We start from the raw sequence: 18,979 nt of genomic DNA on the forward strand, positions 1-18,979 counted from the left end.
TCCTACAAAGATTCTTTGATGTGAGTGAGGCCTTTAAATTCAACCCTGGGGAGTCACAAGGCTGCACTGGCTTTGATCTGAGTCAGGAGAAACCTTATGCCATTCCCAACAACAAGACCTTCTGCACAACAACAAAATGCCTGCTTGCCTGCTAGTCAGCGACAAGCACGGATTCATGGGTGGGTGGGAAAATATGAAAATCAGCTTTCCAGTGCACTAAACACAAATGTACTGTATCGGGTTCTCTGCCTTTAAATTTGATTAACTGATGTCTGTGTGGCCTTGACCATGTCTGTACAAGGTAACAGCAACAAGTTACATCTTATCTTCTATCTGAGTTGCATTTGCTCCATCAGAGGAAGGTTGTAAAAAGTGAAGATGCTATTTTGCTGTGTGTTTTATCTCAGACAGCCTAAAATAATCCTGGCATGTATGAACTGGAAAGATAACATAAAGTACAATGCTGCTCTGCAGAGAGATCCTTTCTGTCCATCACTGGCTCCGCAGGGATGCCACTTTCAATGCCTCTGTTGCTTTGGTAACGTTTTGTCTGTACTTGAGAAGGCAAAACGGACATGGGGTTGCTTCATCATCTTATGTGCATGCTCCAGGTCTGCTTGTTGTCAGACCATCTATGATGTAAATATCCGTTTATTTATGTATTGTTTCTGCCAGCCTCCCCCATCTGCTCCCTCATCCTGTTATGCTGCTGCTGGCAACCTTCCAAAATCCTTTAGCTTCTCCAGCTCAGAGCTCTTTTTTCCCTCCTTGCCTCTTCTTTCACCTCTTTTTTTTTTTATCGTCGGGCAACAAAATGTCTGCTATGTACGAGCCATGCTGAAACCCTCCTCCCACTCCCTCGCTCTCGCCTTCCTCTGCTGTCTAAGCGAGCCGCTCAGCGGTTACGTAAGAGCTAAGGTCAAAGTGTCACTGCCGTTGTCAAGGGAGACATAGAACAGAGGGGCTTTAGAGGAGATGTACATGGGGCGAGACAAAGGGAAAAACAGCAGACGCAAACGGTTGAGAGGAAAAACTGTGCAGAGAAAGCTTAAATTTCTTTTTTTATTCGACTTATTTTTATTTAGTATCATGCTTTTTTTTATCTATCTATCTATCCATCTTACAAAGTCAGGATTTGAGTGAAAACATTAAGCACTTTCAAGCGCTGTATATTCATCTGGACTGAGAAAAAGGAGACAAGGAAGTGTACAAACAAACAGATAACAAGTTACGTATGAAAAACAAGGACGAGGCAGAAGGAAAGGGTTTGGAGGGAGAAAAACAAAAGAATGCGAGTGCCTGTGCCTGAGCGCGTGCGTGTGAATGTGTGCGTGAGCGAAACAGAAAAAGAATCTGTGACTGTAGGTGCTCTGTGCTCGGCTGCTCCACTAACCTAGTTCGAGTAATCTCTGCCTTCATGCTTTTTCATAACACTGCTGCCAGAACATTGCATCATAAGGCCACCCGCTACAGCCCCCCCCCCCCCCTCCCCTTTACCACCACCACCACACCCCTTCGCACTCACCCACCTCCTCATCAGCACCCACAGTCACACACTGTCCCAAGTACACATTTACATCAGAATCATTTTTATTCATAGATTCAAGGAAGATGATTTACTTGGCTGATGGGAGATGATTCATAGGAGCAGAAAATAACACATTTGGTACATTTGTGGATGACATACAGTACTGCCATACAATTAAGTTTAATAACTAGGGTGGTAGATGTTACAATATTCCTGTAATATTTAAGTATAATATGTTCCTGCATGTCCAGAACAGAAAAGTGAACACGAAACAGGAACCAGACTGCCGTGAATCAAACTTTGCAAGGTCACCGGGTGTAATCTCTGGAGCTGCTCCACAGAGAATAAACTGAAAGATTGTGAGCAATCATTGGGAAAGCAGCCAGGCACATTTTGTAGCGTAGCCTTCCTATCGCATAGGAACACTGCTGAGGAACAAAGGTCATTTGTGTACAATAAAGCTCAAATTAATATTTTACAGGTCCACAAAATGAGCCTCTCAGTCATGGCAGCAACTCTTGGTTTTAAATCTGTTGCACATTCACATTTTAAAATCAAAATGTTCTCATCTCTTGCTGTTCGTGATCTTATATAACACATGGACTATTGCAGGTGGTAGATAAATATACAGTCTCAATGGAGAAATGGTGTCCAGTTAATGTTTTGAATGTTGAGGGAGGGGTGTGTTGCTTTCTACCACAGCTGCAACTAACAATTATGTTCTTTATTGTTTAATCTACCAATTACATTCTCAATTAATCGCTAAATCTTTTGTTCCATAAAATGTCGGAAAATAGTGACAAATCCTTTCTCAATCCAATTTCTCAATTCCGAGGTTGATATGTTTACTTCCTGTTTAGTCTGACCAACAGTAACAGTATTATTGAAGACTACAAAAAACAGCACTGGAGAGGCTGGAATCAGGGAATTTTGGATATTTTGGCTTAGAAAAAGCTGATTAATCTATTATCAAACTAAGTGATTAATCGACTAATAGTTTCAGCTCTAGATTCTGCTACTGTTTAAAATTCCTGTGAGACAGTGAGACTTTTATGCTTTCAATTTTGGAAGTTCTTCAGGCCAAATGTTACATAAACCAGGTCAACTCAATATTCAGTAAACAAGGTGTCAGCTCTCTGGTAAACAAAGAACCTGTTTGATCTTGTTGCTTGTTTTTAATTTTAACAACACCTTATACTGGCACGAATCTTCGTGACATAGATTTCCTTGATGCATTGTGGTGTGAATTATATAAAATCAAGGAAGTGGGGGAAACAGCATACCTTAATGACTGTTTGAAAATAGAAATGGTTGTGGCTTTAATTACCTTCCCATCACCTCCTGACAGTAATAATCTTTACTTCATTACATCACTGAGTAACAACTGGGCTTCTCTACAATCAAGTCATTTTGCCCAGCCACCTTAAACTCGCTCCCGTCTGCGCGCCCCCGCGGGTGCTGAGAGAGGAGCTGTCGGCAGTGAGATCATGTGAGAGTCCACGCTTAGAGAAAGTAGGTTAGCAGGGTAGACTGAGAGGAAAGCAGGCGGAGAGTCACAGCGCGGAGTCTAAGCACCGCTGGACCACCGTGGGACTATTCTGTCAAAAAAAAAGTTCTGCCAAAATCTTTTCGCCAGTGCGCCGAGACGGTTACGATGCAATCCAAAGCGACTTTCTCCACTCTTTTATTTTGCTCGGACTTGACCGAGCGTTAAAGGAGTTTCGGGTAGTTTTCTTCTCTGTTTTTTTTTTCCTGGTCGTGCTTTACGAGAGCTGTCTGCAGCCGGGACGAAGTTAATATTTACAGAGCCAGTGCACTCTGGATCCAGCGCTTTATTCTCCTTATCCTGGCAGCTACAGTTACCACATGTAGTCGAGTTTTCGTCGTCCAGCCCAGAAAAACAAAACATCAAAAATGAGAGGTAAGTCGATTTTTATGTCACAGTGAATCTGTGCGTGTTTAGTTGAACTTGGTAAAGATCGCAGTGTGTTTTTATCGGGGCTGGAATGGCCACATGTGTGCGCACAGGGACTCTTGAGTGCGCCTGTTTTCCTCCCAGTGCGCATTAATCCCTCATGACTGGATTATAGCTGCACAGAGCCCCGAGGAGGCACTGAAGTTCAGTGTGCAGTGATGAAGAGCTGTAGGCGTGTTGTTCAATCATGAGAATTAACCCAACTGGATTAATTCTGTTATTTACCCAGGATGAATGTCAGTGAAAGACTTCACTTGAACACATGCGTAATTTTGCTTTAGTATTAATGGCCGTGACAAATCTGCCTTTAATTGAAGAAATGTAAAGTCGTATCTCACCTGGGGGTCCTTCTGTAAATTTGCCTGGGGATCCATGTTAGAGTTATGCAATAAGTAGAGGGAGGGGCATGAGAGGGGGTTGTTGTTAACCAAAACTAGAATTATGTAATCAAGATGTTATTCGATCTTATCAGATGAATTAAACACTTAAATAGTGAACGATTTACACCCATTCACTTAAAAGAATAATGAATTTAGCTGTTTTGTTCTGATATTCAGTGGTACAGATGTATCTGATTAAAATCATTAGATGTTTTTTTTTTTTTTAAATCTAAATCATCCCTGAAGATGTTTGCAAACTTTTTGTTAGTGCCGATGAATTTGTAGGATGAACCTGAGCATCGTTGGTGCCATTGAGATGTTGTTGTGATGTGATGGCTGTGCCAGCATGGCTGACTGTGTGAGTGTACAGAGGGAGAAAGGGGCCTGGCTGTTCCACTGACCTAGTTATGTCACCCAGCATTATACAGCATTGACAGTGGAGGGAGGGGGAGCGGCTCTGGGAAGCGCCGTGCCGCCGGACGTGCAGCGCCATGTGCGGTTACAGGCGAGCAGTGACTGTCGTCCTTCAACGTGTCGTTTCCTGACACAGGCTGAGCTTGAACTTGGGCAGTGGGGCAGCAGATACCTGTTATTTAACAAAAGAAGGGTGTTTTATACAGCCTGTGCAAAACACAGTTTGATATTTTTATCCATATCCAAAAGAAAAACATTAAAATAGGCCTTAAATCATTTATTTCTTATGCTGGAAAGACATTTTTGCTGTGCATGTATTACATCCACAACCTACTGTAAACTCTTAAAACTGAAACTCATCTTTATGCAGCAATTTTTGGATGCAAACAACAGATAACAATTTCAATCAGCCTTGTGTTAATGTTTATCAATCTGTGCACTTGTGTTGCATTTCTGAGTTCTTGCTCTGAGAGAGGACAGCTGCAGTGAGTTTTGTTTTTCTGGCCGAGGAGGAAAGAGATTAATTTTTGCACTGAAGGAGGGGAGATGGGGGGGGCGGAGGGGGGCCCCTAGTGGAGGGAGGTTCCCTCTCTGGCAGGATATCCAAATGTAAACAAACCGCAGCCCTTTCTTAGCTCACTGCACCGAAAATGTAGGTTAGTCACTCAGCCGGCCGTTTCCTCACTAGAAAAGCATGTCAGCATTTTTATCCCAGTTTGAACATGCATTTATAATCCTTTTAGTCCAAATTGTCGAGTCATTTCAACATCTTTGGCATGCTGACAGACATTTTGAGGCTTGGTGTGTTGTCTGGACCTCTGACACTTTGTCTGGTTACCGTATTACGGAGTGCACTTCCACATAATGTTTGTATTTATGCACATAGACACAATGAAAGATCATAAGACTCGTGTCTCACACTGACACCCGGCAGGAGAGGCCTATGAAATTCTTAGTTCTTTTTTAAATCCCCCCCTTTGTGGGCCTCAGCTAGGCCTCCTCTGGTATTTGCATCTTTTAAAATAGAGCTCATTGATTTGAATGCACAACCTGCTACACAGCCAGATTATATACTGCATATATGCATTTTTTATGTGTTGAGTAAAGTTAACAGCATTGTACTGTTTAAACCAGTATCATCTGTAGAGAATATAGAATTTTAAAAAATTTGTTAGAGCTGTACAACAGGGTATGAGGTTGAGTGCAACAAGGCATCAAGTGCAATGAGGAAGACATCTGCCTTCATAAATTCAACTAGGAGGTGTGAGGACAAACAGGGTGTTGTTTCATATCTAACAATAAAGCTTCTCTCTTAGGGTTCATCTCTGCAGGCCTTGAGGCTTAGCAAACCCTTATTTTACTGAAACAAAATCATTTGCGAAATATTCCCATACTGGCTATACCGCTAACGTGATTTCAAAAACGGGAAGAGGCAGCAAGGATAACCACAGTGGGCTCTTGTGATACAAGCCTGTGCTGCACTTTCAGCCTACAGTGAGGCATGACACAACAAGTGCTTCAGCATTGCTAAAATGTATAGAACTGAAGCACAAGGCCCCTCCACCCCCAACCTACTAATGAGTGTATCCTCTCATGTCTGTCAGGTGATAAAATAATTAAAAGACCACCAGCCCCCACAGAGCCCCCTGTCACTCTGTTGCTCAGGGGCATTTAACAGTCTGCATGTTATTGTGATTTGCATAACAAGCTAACAACAACCTGTACTTGCATTAAATCAAGTTGTAAGATCGCAAAATGTAGAAGTGATCGGTGTGCGAAGCATGCGTGTGACCGTGCATGTATGACAGTGAACATGTGGAAGGTCAAAATTCATCCTTTCACTCCTTTGTTACGCTAGCGACACACTGACATACTGACTGTTTGACACACTGGCCGGGGGGCTCGTGTTGGAGAATTATCGGCTGTTTGTTCCACATTAGATACCAAGAAGTATAAAGCACAAAGTCAATGATTTTCTCCGCCCATCCCTTCCACCTACCCCACCCTTACAGAATTAGCCTTTTGTGGAGATAACAAGGTTACACATTTAGCTGGCTGATAAACACAGTGGGGCCTGCATGTTTGTAGTGGAACTGTTGAAGTGTCTGTTCGTTTTGTGAAAAAGGCTTGGGTGTGTCGCAAAAAGTAGCTGCTCAAACATACTGGCCATTAGTCAAACACCATTCTTTGTTTGCCGTGAGCACAATTTCACCTCAGTTAATGCAATTTACTCTTAAGATTTTGTAACTTAGGTTAATATGCAAGTGGGTGAGAAATGCAACCTGTATGCATAATGTTGGCAAAAAGCAGGATTTGTATTTATGTGCTTGCAATGCCAACTCTCAGATCCCTAAGACTAGTGTTTCGGTCTAGGTCAATGGTGATAGTCAGGGTTTAAGGTAAATGTTGCTTCCGTGTCTCCATCAACATTGTTAGTCAGGTGAGCGTGTCTCTATTGGAATTATTTAAGAAATCCCTGTCAAGTTACTTGTTTTAACTGCAATTTTTCATTTACCAGCTCATGGACAAGACAATGCCATTAAAATAAGGGATTTTTTTTTTCAGATAAATCTTTTACTGTCTCTGGGTTGTGCCTGTATATCTGTAGAAAGCTGGAGAAGAGGAGTAAGAAAACATGCATGTGTGGTTGTAGCAACAAGGGTGGGTGGCTGGGCATCTGTGTAATTCTGGCTCTCAGCACCGGACGAGAATAGAACGGGTTGAAGCAGAAGTTCAATGTCAAAGACCGAGGAGAGGGGTGGGAGCTGAATAGCTGACATTCATACTCTGTCTGCTTTGAATGGACTGTAGCCAGGTACAGTATGGCCCACTGCAGCCAGATCCAATGTGGTTTCTCAATAATAAAACAGGAGAGTGTTTGTTGGATTATTACATAGAAATTGGTCCACACATATAAAGACTTATGGGAAATCAGTGAGGATGTGTGTTGGATCTGAACTGGTAATTGCAGTTTTTCTAGGCTTATTATCGTTGCCTCTCTTGGTTAATTTTACTGTTATGTAACATGGCCAATTTTCTGATGCAAGCAACGAGCCTTCAGGGAGATGTTTTCTGTCTGAGCATTGTTCAACTCCACCTTAAAACTGGTCTGCGGAGAGCCGGGATCGCGCTTTCCTCCCTCCTCCCTCTCCCCCTGCAGTGGGAAAGTGTGTCAGTAGGACAGAATGTCCACATGGGCTGACAGGCTACAGCGCCCGAGTGACGGATGACTCAGCCAATACCAAACAGGCTGAGAGCGCCGCTCAACCAGTGGGAACGAGAATGTCTGAGGAGGGCGGGGTGTCAGTGTTGCTAGAGTGAGCCTCACTGAATGAGTGTTGTGAGGAATGCTCACAGACGAGAGTTATATAATCGTGAGATGAGGGAGGGGTGGAGGGGAACCTGAGAGAAAGAGAGGAAGGGAGGGAGGGGAGGGAGATATTTTTCCATTGCATGCCTGCAGCTGCCCTGATCAGTTGGAGTATTTTAGTCAACAGTTTTAGAGCCGAGGCAGACGACGGTTTCATTAAAGGGGAAAAGAACTGGAAAGTTTTTTTTTCCAATACGTATAAGAGCACAGCAATCCCCACCTCAGTCACACACACTTAAGTGCTTTTCCTTACATTTTCCTCATAAATGGTACAAATAATGATTTTGTAAATCAGTTTAATGATTTTTTAAATCAATCTAAGATTGTACAGACAGCCAGTCTGAGCACAACAACTATCTTATGATATAGTTGTTGTTGTTGTTTTCTCCTCAGTCAAGAAAGAAGGAGTCTTTGTGAGTGTCATGTGATTCCCTATCTGCTTGTGTACTCTGTTCCCTCATGGGGGCCACATGCAGGGTGCAGAAAAACACTGTTCACAGCAAGTTATCTTCTCTTGTACTGTATGTATAAACTGTGGGACAGTTTGTTTTTGGGGATGTAACCTCCCCTCGCAACCTCCAAGAAGATGCTTCATTATTACATCTTCTAGCTCACTTGCTGAACTCATTACAAGATATGTTTTTCTCTTGGATTAATTCGCTCTGGTGCAAAGTACAGGATTTGTTTCAAACATTGATCTGTCTAAGTTTCTTCAGTCAGTTAATCATTTGCCTAATAACAGTAATAAAACATTATTTACACAGTGCTTTGCAATTCATCATGTGTTTTATGAAGCAGCATTAAACATAGCAAAGTTCAGAGGTTATAAAACATCATAAAAAAGACAGGAAAGGAGGATAAAAACACACCCACTGATAATGAGAAATAAGAGAAAAAGCTTTTGTTAAAGGAATGTAGGTGAATGTAAGTCCTGATTTTTGCTAGCAAAGACATGATCACCCCTGCTAATGATGCATGTTTTATTAAAGCTGGAAGGCCTAACCTGAGGATCTCAGACTGCACTCAGACTCAAAAGAGACTCGCATAAATAGTAACTAGGTGTCTAAAACTTTAAAGCTTAAACTATTGTCAGTAAAATCTTAAATTCAGATCTGAAACTCCCAGTGAAGGGAGGAAAGGTTAGGTGCAATATAATAACTCAATAAAACACAATTTGTTAAAAGCCTCACGGCTGTATTTTGTATCAGCTGGAAGTGGCAGATTGCCTTCTAATAGAGCTCCAAGTACACAGAGTAACAGCAGTCTAACTGTGACAAGATAAAAGCATGGACGACCTTTTCAAGGTCCGTGGAAGATACAAAGGACCTAATTTTGGCAAAGACCGCAGAAAAACATGATAGCACAACATAAATGAGAAGAAAAGAGGAATTAAAAGAGAGCCAATGACTGAAATATGACTTGGCTTATATTATTGTGGTGGAGAACACCACTATACAAGCCAGACATACTGCCAAGATTTAATTGCAATGAGAAGATAGAACTTTAGAGGCCAAAATAAAAGAAAGAGGTTCTTTATTATCCAGCACTTAAAATCTGAGAGTGACACAGTGGAATTTGTCTGTGTTGTCTGGTTAAAGTAGGATGAACTGTGAAGCCGAGTGTTATCAGCATATCAATGGAAATATATATTGATTTTATGAACAACATGCCCTGAGGATGCAAAAAATAGAGTGTTAAGGGATGCAAACCTTACCCCCAGGGAATGACAGAGGAGATGCGTTAAAGTCAAAGTCCCAACGTAATGGAAAAAAATATTAACTAGTGCAGTAGGAGCTAAACTTAAGTCAAAAGTCCCCAATGCCAACCTAAATATAAATAAAAATAACATGATCGACTGTGTCAAAAGGAGGGCTCAGATCAAGGAGGATTAAAAGTAGTGGATCATTATATATTTTGATAAAACAGACCGACTTGAGTCTCTCAAAAATCAATCTTTTACAAAGTCTTGGATAAATCTTGGATTAAAACTGCTGCATATAACATATTGTAAAGCAGGGACTGTATGCTAAAATGGGCTCCAGTGTTTGTTATGTCTGAGTAAATGTGTCATCTTACTTAATGTTATGTTGTTTTATATATAAACTGGTTTTGGCAACAATCCACAGTATGACTCAGTAGTGTAAAACAAGCCAAATATATATATATATATATATATATATATATATATTGCATCACTTCACTAAATAGAGTCTTGCTTTCTCTGTATTTTTTTAGTGGTTTTTTTAGGGTGTTGCAGTACATGAGGTAGGAGCTTTCTGACCTCTCTCATCACTGTTGTTTTCGGTCCTGCAGCTCAAATCGAGGTCATCCCCTGTAAGATCTGTGGGGACAAGTCCTCGGGAATCCACTATGGAGTCATCACCTGCGAAGGCTGCAAGGTATGGAAGAAATGCAGAGTAAACCAGGCCACCAAACCAATCTTTAACCATCATGTTTCATCCTAAATGTACGTGTTATTTACAGTATTTGTATGTGTGTGTCCGTCTAGGGTTTTTTCCGTCGCAGCCAGCAGAACAATGCCATGTACTCTTGTTCCCGCCAGAGGAACTGCCTGATCGACCGAACTAACCGTAACCGCTGCCAGCACTGCCGCCTGCAGAAGTGTCTGGCTTTGGGCATGAGCAGAGATGGTAAACACAACCGAGAACACACTGTCCCTTCACATACTTCCTATAACCATCACAATCTGTGGTCTACTTAAAATTTACAACGGACTTTCATTTACACATAGGAAGTTTAGCAGATGTGTTTCTCCAGTTCAGTCTCAATGTGTGTGTGTTCCTTTAATTTAAAGCTGATACTGGGAGAATTTGAAGCCCTCAGAGTTAATGTTTCACATCAGCTGTCGTAAGAGCCACTTGTACCCTCTTCTCTAGGCTACAGATAGAAAACAAATACAGTACATAGACTGAAGGGGTCATGAACTGTCATCAGGCAAACTGGATATAGGGACTAGAACATACAGTCCTTGTGGATAAGGTGGCAGAAGGAATCTATGTGAGCCAAAAATATCTTACAATTAGACTGAGGTAACAGCTTCAGAAAACAGATGTGACATTGAAGTTTAGTCACATTAAATTTTAGGTTTCTCTCTTTTAAGTAAGAAATATAAACAAAATATTTAATTTATTGTTATCAAGGTAAATGTGATATATCATAATATACATTTAGCATGAATGAATGCAGCTATTCCCTAAGTATTTACTTGTAAGATATAACAGAATTATTGTCTGTGTGTCCACTATAATGAAATTTATTTTTTCTTCACAGCGGTGAAGTTCGGCCGTATGTCCAAGAAGCAGCGTGACAGCCTGTACGCTGAGGTGCAAAAGCACCAGAAGTCCCAGGAGTGTGTGACCTCTGGGGGCGGGGGCTCCACTACTCTGTCTTTACCCAGGGAGGATGGTGTCTGCAGCGGTAGCGGCGAGGATGGTGAAGAGGGCCTGAGCCGGTCCTACAGCAGCGGGGGCTCCAGCTCCACCCTCAGCGACCTCGATGACATTGCAGCGCTGCCCGACCTGTTTGACCTGCCGCTGACCCCCGAGGAGGCCAGCGAGTACTGCAGCCTGGAGCTGCTTGGCGGTGGGGCGAGCACCGGAAACACCTCCAACTCATCGTCCTCTTCTTCCTCTTCCTCATCCTTGTCCAATCAGAATTCGCCGCAGCAGACTATTCTGGATGGGGCAGACAGCAATGGAATCCAGCTCCTGCATACACACTCTCACACACATCCGCTGCTGGGACACACACATGCATTGCTGGACCATCTACCTGATGACTGCTCAATAACAGACCTCGGTGAGTATTGACAATGTATATATAATTCATGCTTTTATTCACCCATTACATAAACAAACAGAGTGTCCTAGAATACCTTAATTCTGTAGTGGTCTGGGTGTTTCATACATTACCCTCTCTTAGGGTTATTTATAAGGTTCCCTGTTTTGTATATTGTCACATTTCAGCCTCTATGTTTACTGTCATACTCCTGTTTTCAGGAAGTGTTGAGTTTCAATACCAGTAGTAATTTAAAATTAGTTAAATAAATCAAAACAAAGATTCTACCAAGGTAAGCACAAGGACACATAAACAGGTTAGCAAAAGAATGGTAGATACAGCTAAACAGAACAAGGACAAGATTAAACGGGCAAAACAAGCAGTATGAAAAAATCATCTCTGCAAAAACAGGGAGCTGATGTGGCCATATTTATATGGAGATTTTTTCTCCAGAGACCTTGAGGCAGGATAGATTTGTATTTTATTTTACATCATTATGGTTGCTGGCAACAATAAACTGCAAGAAGGCTGTGAAAGAAGGCTCAAGGGACTTTTTAAAGGAAGTAATGAGTAAACATTGTGACTGGTGCATATAAAAAATGCAGGGGAGGCTAACAACTGGAAATCTAAGACAAGTAGATGAGCTATTAAGTAGATGAGCTCAGTCTTGTCAGGGGCGTTAGTGACAAACGTTAATAGCAGAGTGGTGCAAAGCATCTAGTAATTCAAGGTCACACTGCCATGATCTGTAAACAATACCACCATTACACTCTGCTACACCCCCCTCTGTATCTTCAAAGCCTGAATATGCAACCAACATAAATAACCTTAGTGAGGCGTCGCTGATCTATGTGTTTATATGCTTTTTTTTCACAGAGCACATCACTCAGAGTATTGTTAAATCTCATTTGGAGACGTGTCAGTACAGCGCTGAAGACATGAAGAGATTCACCTGGGTACAATACACACCCGAGGAAACACGTGCTTTTCAGAACAAGGTACATAATGCACATGTTAACTCCCATAGGTGTCAACTCTTCTGTCATCACACACAGAATAACAGCTCAGTATCAGCCTAAACTGGGCTGTCTGCTAAGAAAAAGCTAATTTAATTACCTAATGTTGCTGATACTTTTAGTAAGCAGGTGGAGGTTAAAGGACCAGTGTGTAGGATTTTGTGTCATCTAGCAGTGAGGTTGCAGATTCCAAACAAATGAATACTCCTCACCCTCTCCTTCCAAGTGTGTAGGAGAATCTACGGTGGCCACGAAACTCACAAAAAATGTGAAAGGCCCTCTCTAGAGTCAGTGTTTGGTTTGTCCATTCTGGGCTACTGTAGAAACATGGCAGGCTCTGTGGAAGGGGACCCGCTCCCCATGTAGATATAAAGGGCTCATTCTAAGCTAACGAAAACCCAACGGTTCTTATTTTAATGGGATTATACACTAATTAAAAATAATTATGACTATTATATACCATTTCTGCCAACTCCATTCTGCCAGATGCCACTAAATTCTATACAATGCACCTTTAAATTCCTGTTTAAATTCCATTCTTTCCTGTTTCCTGTAAAGAATGCTGGATTGATTGATGTCAATTGACTTGTGATTCTTACATCTCTTTTTTGTGTCTTATCAGTCAGCTGAGTGGATGTGGCAGCAGTGTGCACACCACATTACCAATGCCATCCAGTATGTGGTGGAGTTTGCCAAACGCATTGCTGGCTTTATGGACCTATGCCAGAATGATCAGATTATATTGCTGAAAGCAGGTCAGTGTCTTAAAAATGTTCAAATCTTGAGTACTTTCAATTAATAAAGTTCATTCTTCCAAAGTAAACAAGAGTGTAAAACTTGCTAACTTAGTTCCTTCTTGTTTTTTTGTCTCCAACCTTCTACCTCTGCCCTTTTACCATCTGTTTATTTGTTTGAATAAACAACACATACCTGGTTTGAACACTGGGGAAAAAAACATCATTTTGGAAACAAAATTTGCAATTACTTTCTTTATCTGTTCAACACATATATAAATATATATCTGTGACAACGCATATATTTGACAATGTGTTTACCTTCTGTAAATGTTTTGAACGTTAAAAAAAATCTTTGTGGATATCAATTGTTATCCTGTTGGTTTTTAAACGGTTCAAAAATGTCATATATGCTGTGCACCAATCTGGGTCAAAATTATTTAAATTTTGTTGTGTGTTTGTGTATGTTGGAGCATCTTGGACCTTCTCTGTCCCTCCCTCATCCTTCCTCCCCTTCCACCATCTCTCCATCTCTCTATATCTTTGCTTCTATCTATGGCAACCATTTCAGGCTGTCTGGAGGTCCTGCTGATACGTATGTGCCGAGCTTTTAACGTCAACAACAGCACCATTTTCTTCAATGGAAAATTTGCCTCAGCTCAGTTCTTCAAAGCACTTGGTGAGGATCAGATGGGAATGTGGTTGTGTAAGCTCTAAAACATTCAGATAATTGACAGGGCCACACATCAAAGCTTCTTATGTTTCTTGCGCTTTATGCCTTTTTCACACAAATTGTGCAATAATTACCATTGAGAAAATTGCGATGGCTACCACTATTCTCAATCCATTATTGACAGCTTGGAGATACTTCTGCATTGACTAATTCGTTATTTTAACCGACCTGACTGTGGTAATCATTCTCAAGATGACTCTATAATGCAAGTCATTTAAGTTGAGGTCTTGTTAGCAGCCGTTCTATTCTGCCTTGAAGCTGGAGTGCGGGACTTTTGTCTCCCCCCTCTGGCAGTGAGAGTGATTTAAAAAACACGTGCTTAGGCTCCGCCATAGCCTACTCCGTCATTGCTGTAAAGCGCTGAATAAATTGTTTTGAGCGTCACACAATCTCTGCAAAATGACTCACATTACTATCAGAATTTGATCCGTTCAGTCCGATAACATTTGGAAAGTCTAGATGAGCCACATGATTAAATTATTTTGTACCCCGTCAAGTTAGCAGAGAGCTAACCGGAAGTTAGCTAGCTCAGCCGGTGGAAGTCTGCATTCATGCATTCATCCAGCCAGCATGAGAATGTCAAAGCTGACACCAGAAATAAAATCAAATTCTTCACAACGTTATGTCCCACCTGTCTATCCTGTTTCACTCAGGAATACGTCAAGATGTGGAAGTTAGATAATCTCAAATGCTGTTTCATCGGGACTTTAAAAACTCTGGTACTGCAGGTTTAACTGACTCTGAGGAGAAGTAGTTAAAAGTTTCCAGCCCCAAGTTGCCCTCCAGTTTCTGAAGCATTGTCCTGCCTCTTCAGTACCAAGAGCTATGTAACAATGCACCCTAATGGACAAAGTGAAAACAAAAGTCATTAAACACAGCAGCATGATAAACTAATTCTAGGAATAATTTAGCCAAGCTGTCTCATTGTAAATCATGGGTTAAGTGAGTCAATGCAGCAATATCTCTCTCTGAGCTGTTCTGAGTTGATCTAAAAACACTGAAACCTATGACTTCTGTGAGGTCAGGCAGACTAAAAAAGGCATTAAGAAAAAAAATGATATTATTTGATTAAAGAATTTTCACACTAAGCAGAGCCAGAATTAAGGCTGACATTAGTGTACTCCCTGGGTCAGACATCTAATTAAGCAAGGCTGTTAAAATCTTCAAGCAATATTTTTTGACAAGTTATTAAATGATTTTCTGTGTTTATGCAGGTTGTGATGACCTGGTCAGCGCAGTGTTTGACCTGGGTAAAGGGCTGTGCCGTCTACAGCTGTCTGATGAAGAGATGGCTCTGTTCAGCGCAGCCGTTCTGCTATCCCCTGGTGATTATTTTTTTTCCTCTTTCTAATTTTCACACACACACACGCACACATAAATAAATTCAAGCATGTTAAAGAAGAAGTGCTCATCATACTGCCAAACTACCATGTAAAGTAGTCTAACCACTGCAGTTCTGTATATTGTAAAGAACATACAAACACATTTACAACATAGACATTTGACATCATATATTTATATATATATTATATATTTGGTCTTAGATATTTCACAAATGTAGTTTCTCAATTTATTATTACTGATTATTTAGCTAATTAGTAAAAAGGTTGCATTATAAAACTGGTCAGTTTACCGTCTACATATCAGCTACATATTCCCATTTTTCAGTTTTAGAGTGGCAGGACATGATGTCATCTCTTGTAGTGAGATACTGTTAGATTTGAGAGAGGGAATAAGACATTGTCCCACATAAAAATGAAAATGAAACTAAATATTGTGGAAACATTACTAAGTCAGTTCGCTGACTTTATGACTCTTCTCCGCTTGTGCTACTATTAGCTTAGCATTTTACCTAAATGCTAAGGCCATTGGCCAGTGGACATTGTTCAGCAAAAGTTATATAGTTTCCCTTTAAATAATGCTTAATATTGTATTTCCTGTAGATCGACCCTGGCTGACAGAAGGCCAGAAGGTTCAGAAGCTCCAGGAGAAAGTCTACCTGGCTCTGCAGCACAGTCTACATAAGAGCGGTGCTTCTGATGAGAAACTAGACAAGGTAAGGAAAGCAGCTATGATTGCCTCTTAAACACATACAAATGCATACATTTACATACAGAAATTTACCTTTGTATACCTTCTGTCCCCACAGATGGTGTCCAAGCTTCCTATAATGAAGTCAATCTGTAACCTCCACATTGACAAACTGGAGTTTTTCCGTTTGGTCCACCCAGAGACCGCCTACAGTTTCCCTCCACTCTACCGGGAAGTTTTTGGCAGCGAGATGTCTCTGCCCGACTCCACCGACAGCTAGACGGACAGATAAACAGACAGAGAGATGGAGAGAGTGTATTAAGAGGAAGGGAAGCAAAAGGAGAGACAGAGAAGGATAGAGATGTTGAAGCTCAACAACCAGCAGTTAAAGAGACAATCCAGGACTTTAAATACTCCGTCTCCCATGATTCCAAAGTAGTCCTCCACTTTCCCAGCAGGCAAAGCACCTTACACTACAGACCACACATGCTCATGGTCCTCTGCATATTGTAGCATTAATAACAAGCGGATGGGCATCGTAATAATAACACAGCAGCCCACCTAGCATGAGACAGCGCTAAGCTCTAACACCTGTCTAACATGTTATCCTGTGTGGATCACCCAGCCAGTTATGAATGTACCTCATCGATAAGCACCAGTGCACAAGCCAGAATCCAACAACAGTGAATGTACAACCCTGCTCTCTTGGACAGAGTTTTACACATAGTATTAGAATGAAGTTGTGTTGATCAGCAGGTCTCAATATTAATAGAGTTCTCAGTCAATATTGTATATCTCTCAATTGATGCATCTCAGTATGGTACGCATGCGTATTCATACATACAATATACGTGTACTGACCATCACTTAGGGACCAAGATCATGAGTCATTTTTTTGACATAAACAGAAACACACAGATATAATATGACTCATGGCTTCAGCTGACCTCCTTTTAATCAGCTGAGAACCAGTCTCACACGCATTTAGACAGTGTTCGGTGCTGCCTTATGAAGGCTCTTGTAATGCAATGAGAAACCTCAGTCCCACACACCCCTTTCCTTGTAAATGCCACTTAGAGACAGGACAAGATGAAATTATCTTTAATTTATATACACATTTATAAACAAATATTTTAAATAAGAATGTAAATAGATGACTATATAAGTATATGGAGAGAGAGAGTTAGAATGTGTGAGTTCAGTTCAGAGCGAAAGGGAGAGAAAAGTGGATAGTAAGATGTTGAGGGGGGGAGACAAAAAGGCGGATACGTCGGGAAAGCTGATATTTGGACTCAATCTTTTTCTGGACTATTTTCCTCTCTTGACAGTACTCTCAGGTTTCCATGGCAACAAACCCCTCTTGCCCTGACGGCAAACCCAGCGGGGTTTCGGGGTTGCGGTCATCATGCAAGCGATGGGGTGGACACTTGTTGCATATGCGACACAGCAGGGGAGGCAGTGTACCCAAACGAAGGTGAAAAAATGATTGCCTTTGTCTTGCATTTAAGCTGAGAGCTTTGATTCTGCGCTGTTGCTGACCCCATCCTCCCTGCCTAAAGAGACATGAGGACAAACAGGACACTAAGGAACAGAGAAAGCAAGGCAAAAGATGACTTCATGAACTGTATAATAAAAAGGGGATACACAGCGTCTCCCCACCTGTTTCTAACCAGCAGTCAGTACAGTAGGTGTAGTATAATTGTCAATCACTCATATTGTTTCAGTTGGTTAAAAGCCCTGACAACGATGGTCCATCATATGTATCATAAACCCTCCTTGCTGGTTGGAGCAGCTGTATTATTTTGTACATTTGCTGTTCCTCTTCCTTTAGTCCCAAACCCAACACTTGTTCGAATACCAAGCACTTATACTTTCCTCTTTTTCACTGGACACTAGTCAAAGGCCAGACAGAGCTATCAGCTGCCCCCCTGAGTAGGGCCTCAATGCCAGTAAGACTTAACAGTTTTCAATTTGTTCTTATTATTTTTGTTTTTTATTCCACATCTGTCACACAAGGTCACTCATACCTGTTTACATTTTTAAATGTACATAAAAAAACACACTTTCTAAAGGGTGCTTAAGCATTGAGATGATAATGTCTTACATGGGGTGCTGTGAAGTTCTCCAGCAGAGTGTGAGGACCTGCTGCCTGCCACTCAGGGAGCTAGCTGTGATCTCTTGTCCCTTTATTACCAGTGTCGTCTTTTGGCCTTGTACTCCTCACACCTTTGCACCTAAGATGAGACCCATAACCATACAGTAATCACTGTGGACGTAAGTTATATTTTTGTGAATGTTACTCACAAAGTGTCAAAGCCCTTCCCGTTTGTCCTAATATTGTAACATTAAATTTACGAGACATAGGAATTTTAAAAAAAAAGAAATCAGTTAAAGTTTAAGATGAATTTCATTATTGGGGTTTAATGTTTCTTTTGCTGTGATTTTCATTTATTTGTCAGTCTTTTATCCACTTTTTTCTTTACATGTCTCCACTTTTGTCTTGTAAAGTCAGTAATCTATTTTTTTTTTAATTGAAGAAAGATTAAGACAAGTACAAACAAAAAGAATAGTTTGTCTCCCTTCTCTTTTCCTGTATGACAAAATGTACAAGAGGTATATTACTAGTCCAAGAGTAACTGAGTCACACAGCTTGATATATATTGTTGTCCAATGGGATACATTATATGTGGTTTTAAGAATGTAATAAATGGTTTCTTTTTCTTTTGAAATGTTTCATTGTGTCTTATTTAACTTGAATTTGACTTTCATATTGATATGTAATAAATAATGTGTCTGCATATTGTTGACTAGTCAGAGTCTTAAAGGATAGGTTCACAATTTCCATGTCTGTTTTGAAACAACAGTCAGGTGAAAGAGATTTTCTTCGCTGTAATCATTCCTCCTGTTCATGCTGGCTATTAAAAGATCCCCTTCAAATGTGCTTTCAATTTAAGTGATAGAGGACAAAATCCACAAATCTGAGTCATTCTTTGATGCAAA

General features: G+C 40.9%; 1 protein-coding gene across 1 annotated transcript; it reads left to right on the forward strand.

Moving 5' to 3' along the window:
- Nucleotides 1-1,657: 1,657 nt before the first annotated feature.
- LOC122993355 (nuclear receptor ROR-beta-like) lies at nucleotides 1,658-18,708 on the forward strand. The gene is made up of 10 exons (XM_044367469.1): nucleotides 1,658-3,449; nucleotides 9,981-10,066; nucleotides 10,177-10,318; nucleotides 10,959-11,486; nucleotides 12,342-12,463; nucleotides 13,104-13,236; nucleotides 13,787-13,894; nucleotides 15,163-15,273; nucleotides 15,892-16,004; nucleotides 16,098-18,708. The coding sequence occupies exons 1-10, from the start codon at nucleotides 3,443-3,445 to the stop codon at nucleotides 16,257-16,259; spliced, it is 1,512 nt and encodes a 503-aa protein (XP_044223404.1). The 5' UTR covers nucleotides 1,658-3,442; the 3' UTR covers nucleotides 16,260-18,708.
- Nucleotides 18,709-18,979: the final 271 nt, after the last annotated feature.

This window comes from Thunnus albacares, chromosome 12, assembly GCF_914725855.1.
Source record: "Thunnus albacares chromosome 12, fThuAlb1.1, whole genome shotgun sequence".
Classification (NCBI taxonomy): domain Eukaryota; kingdom Metazoa; phylum Chordata; class Actinopteri; order Scombriformes; family Scombridae; genus Thunnus; species Thunnus albacares.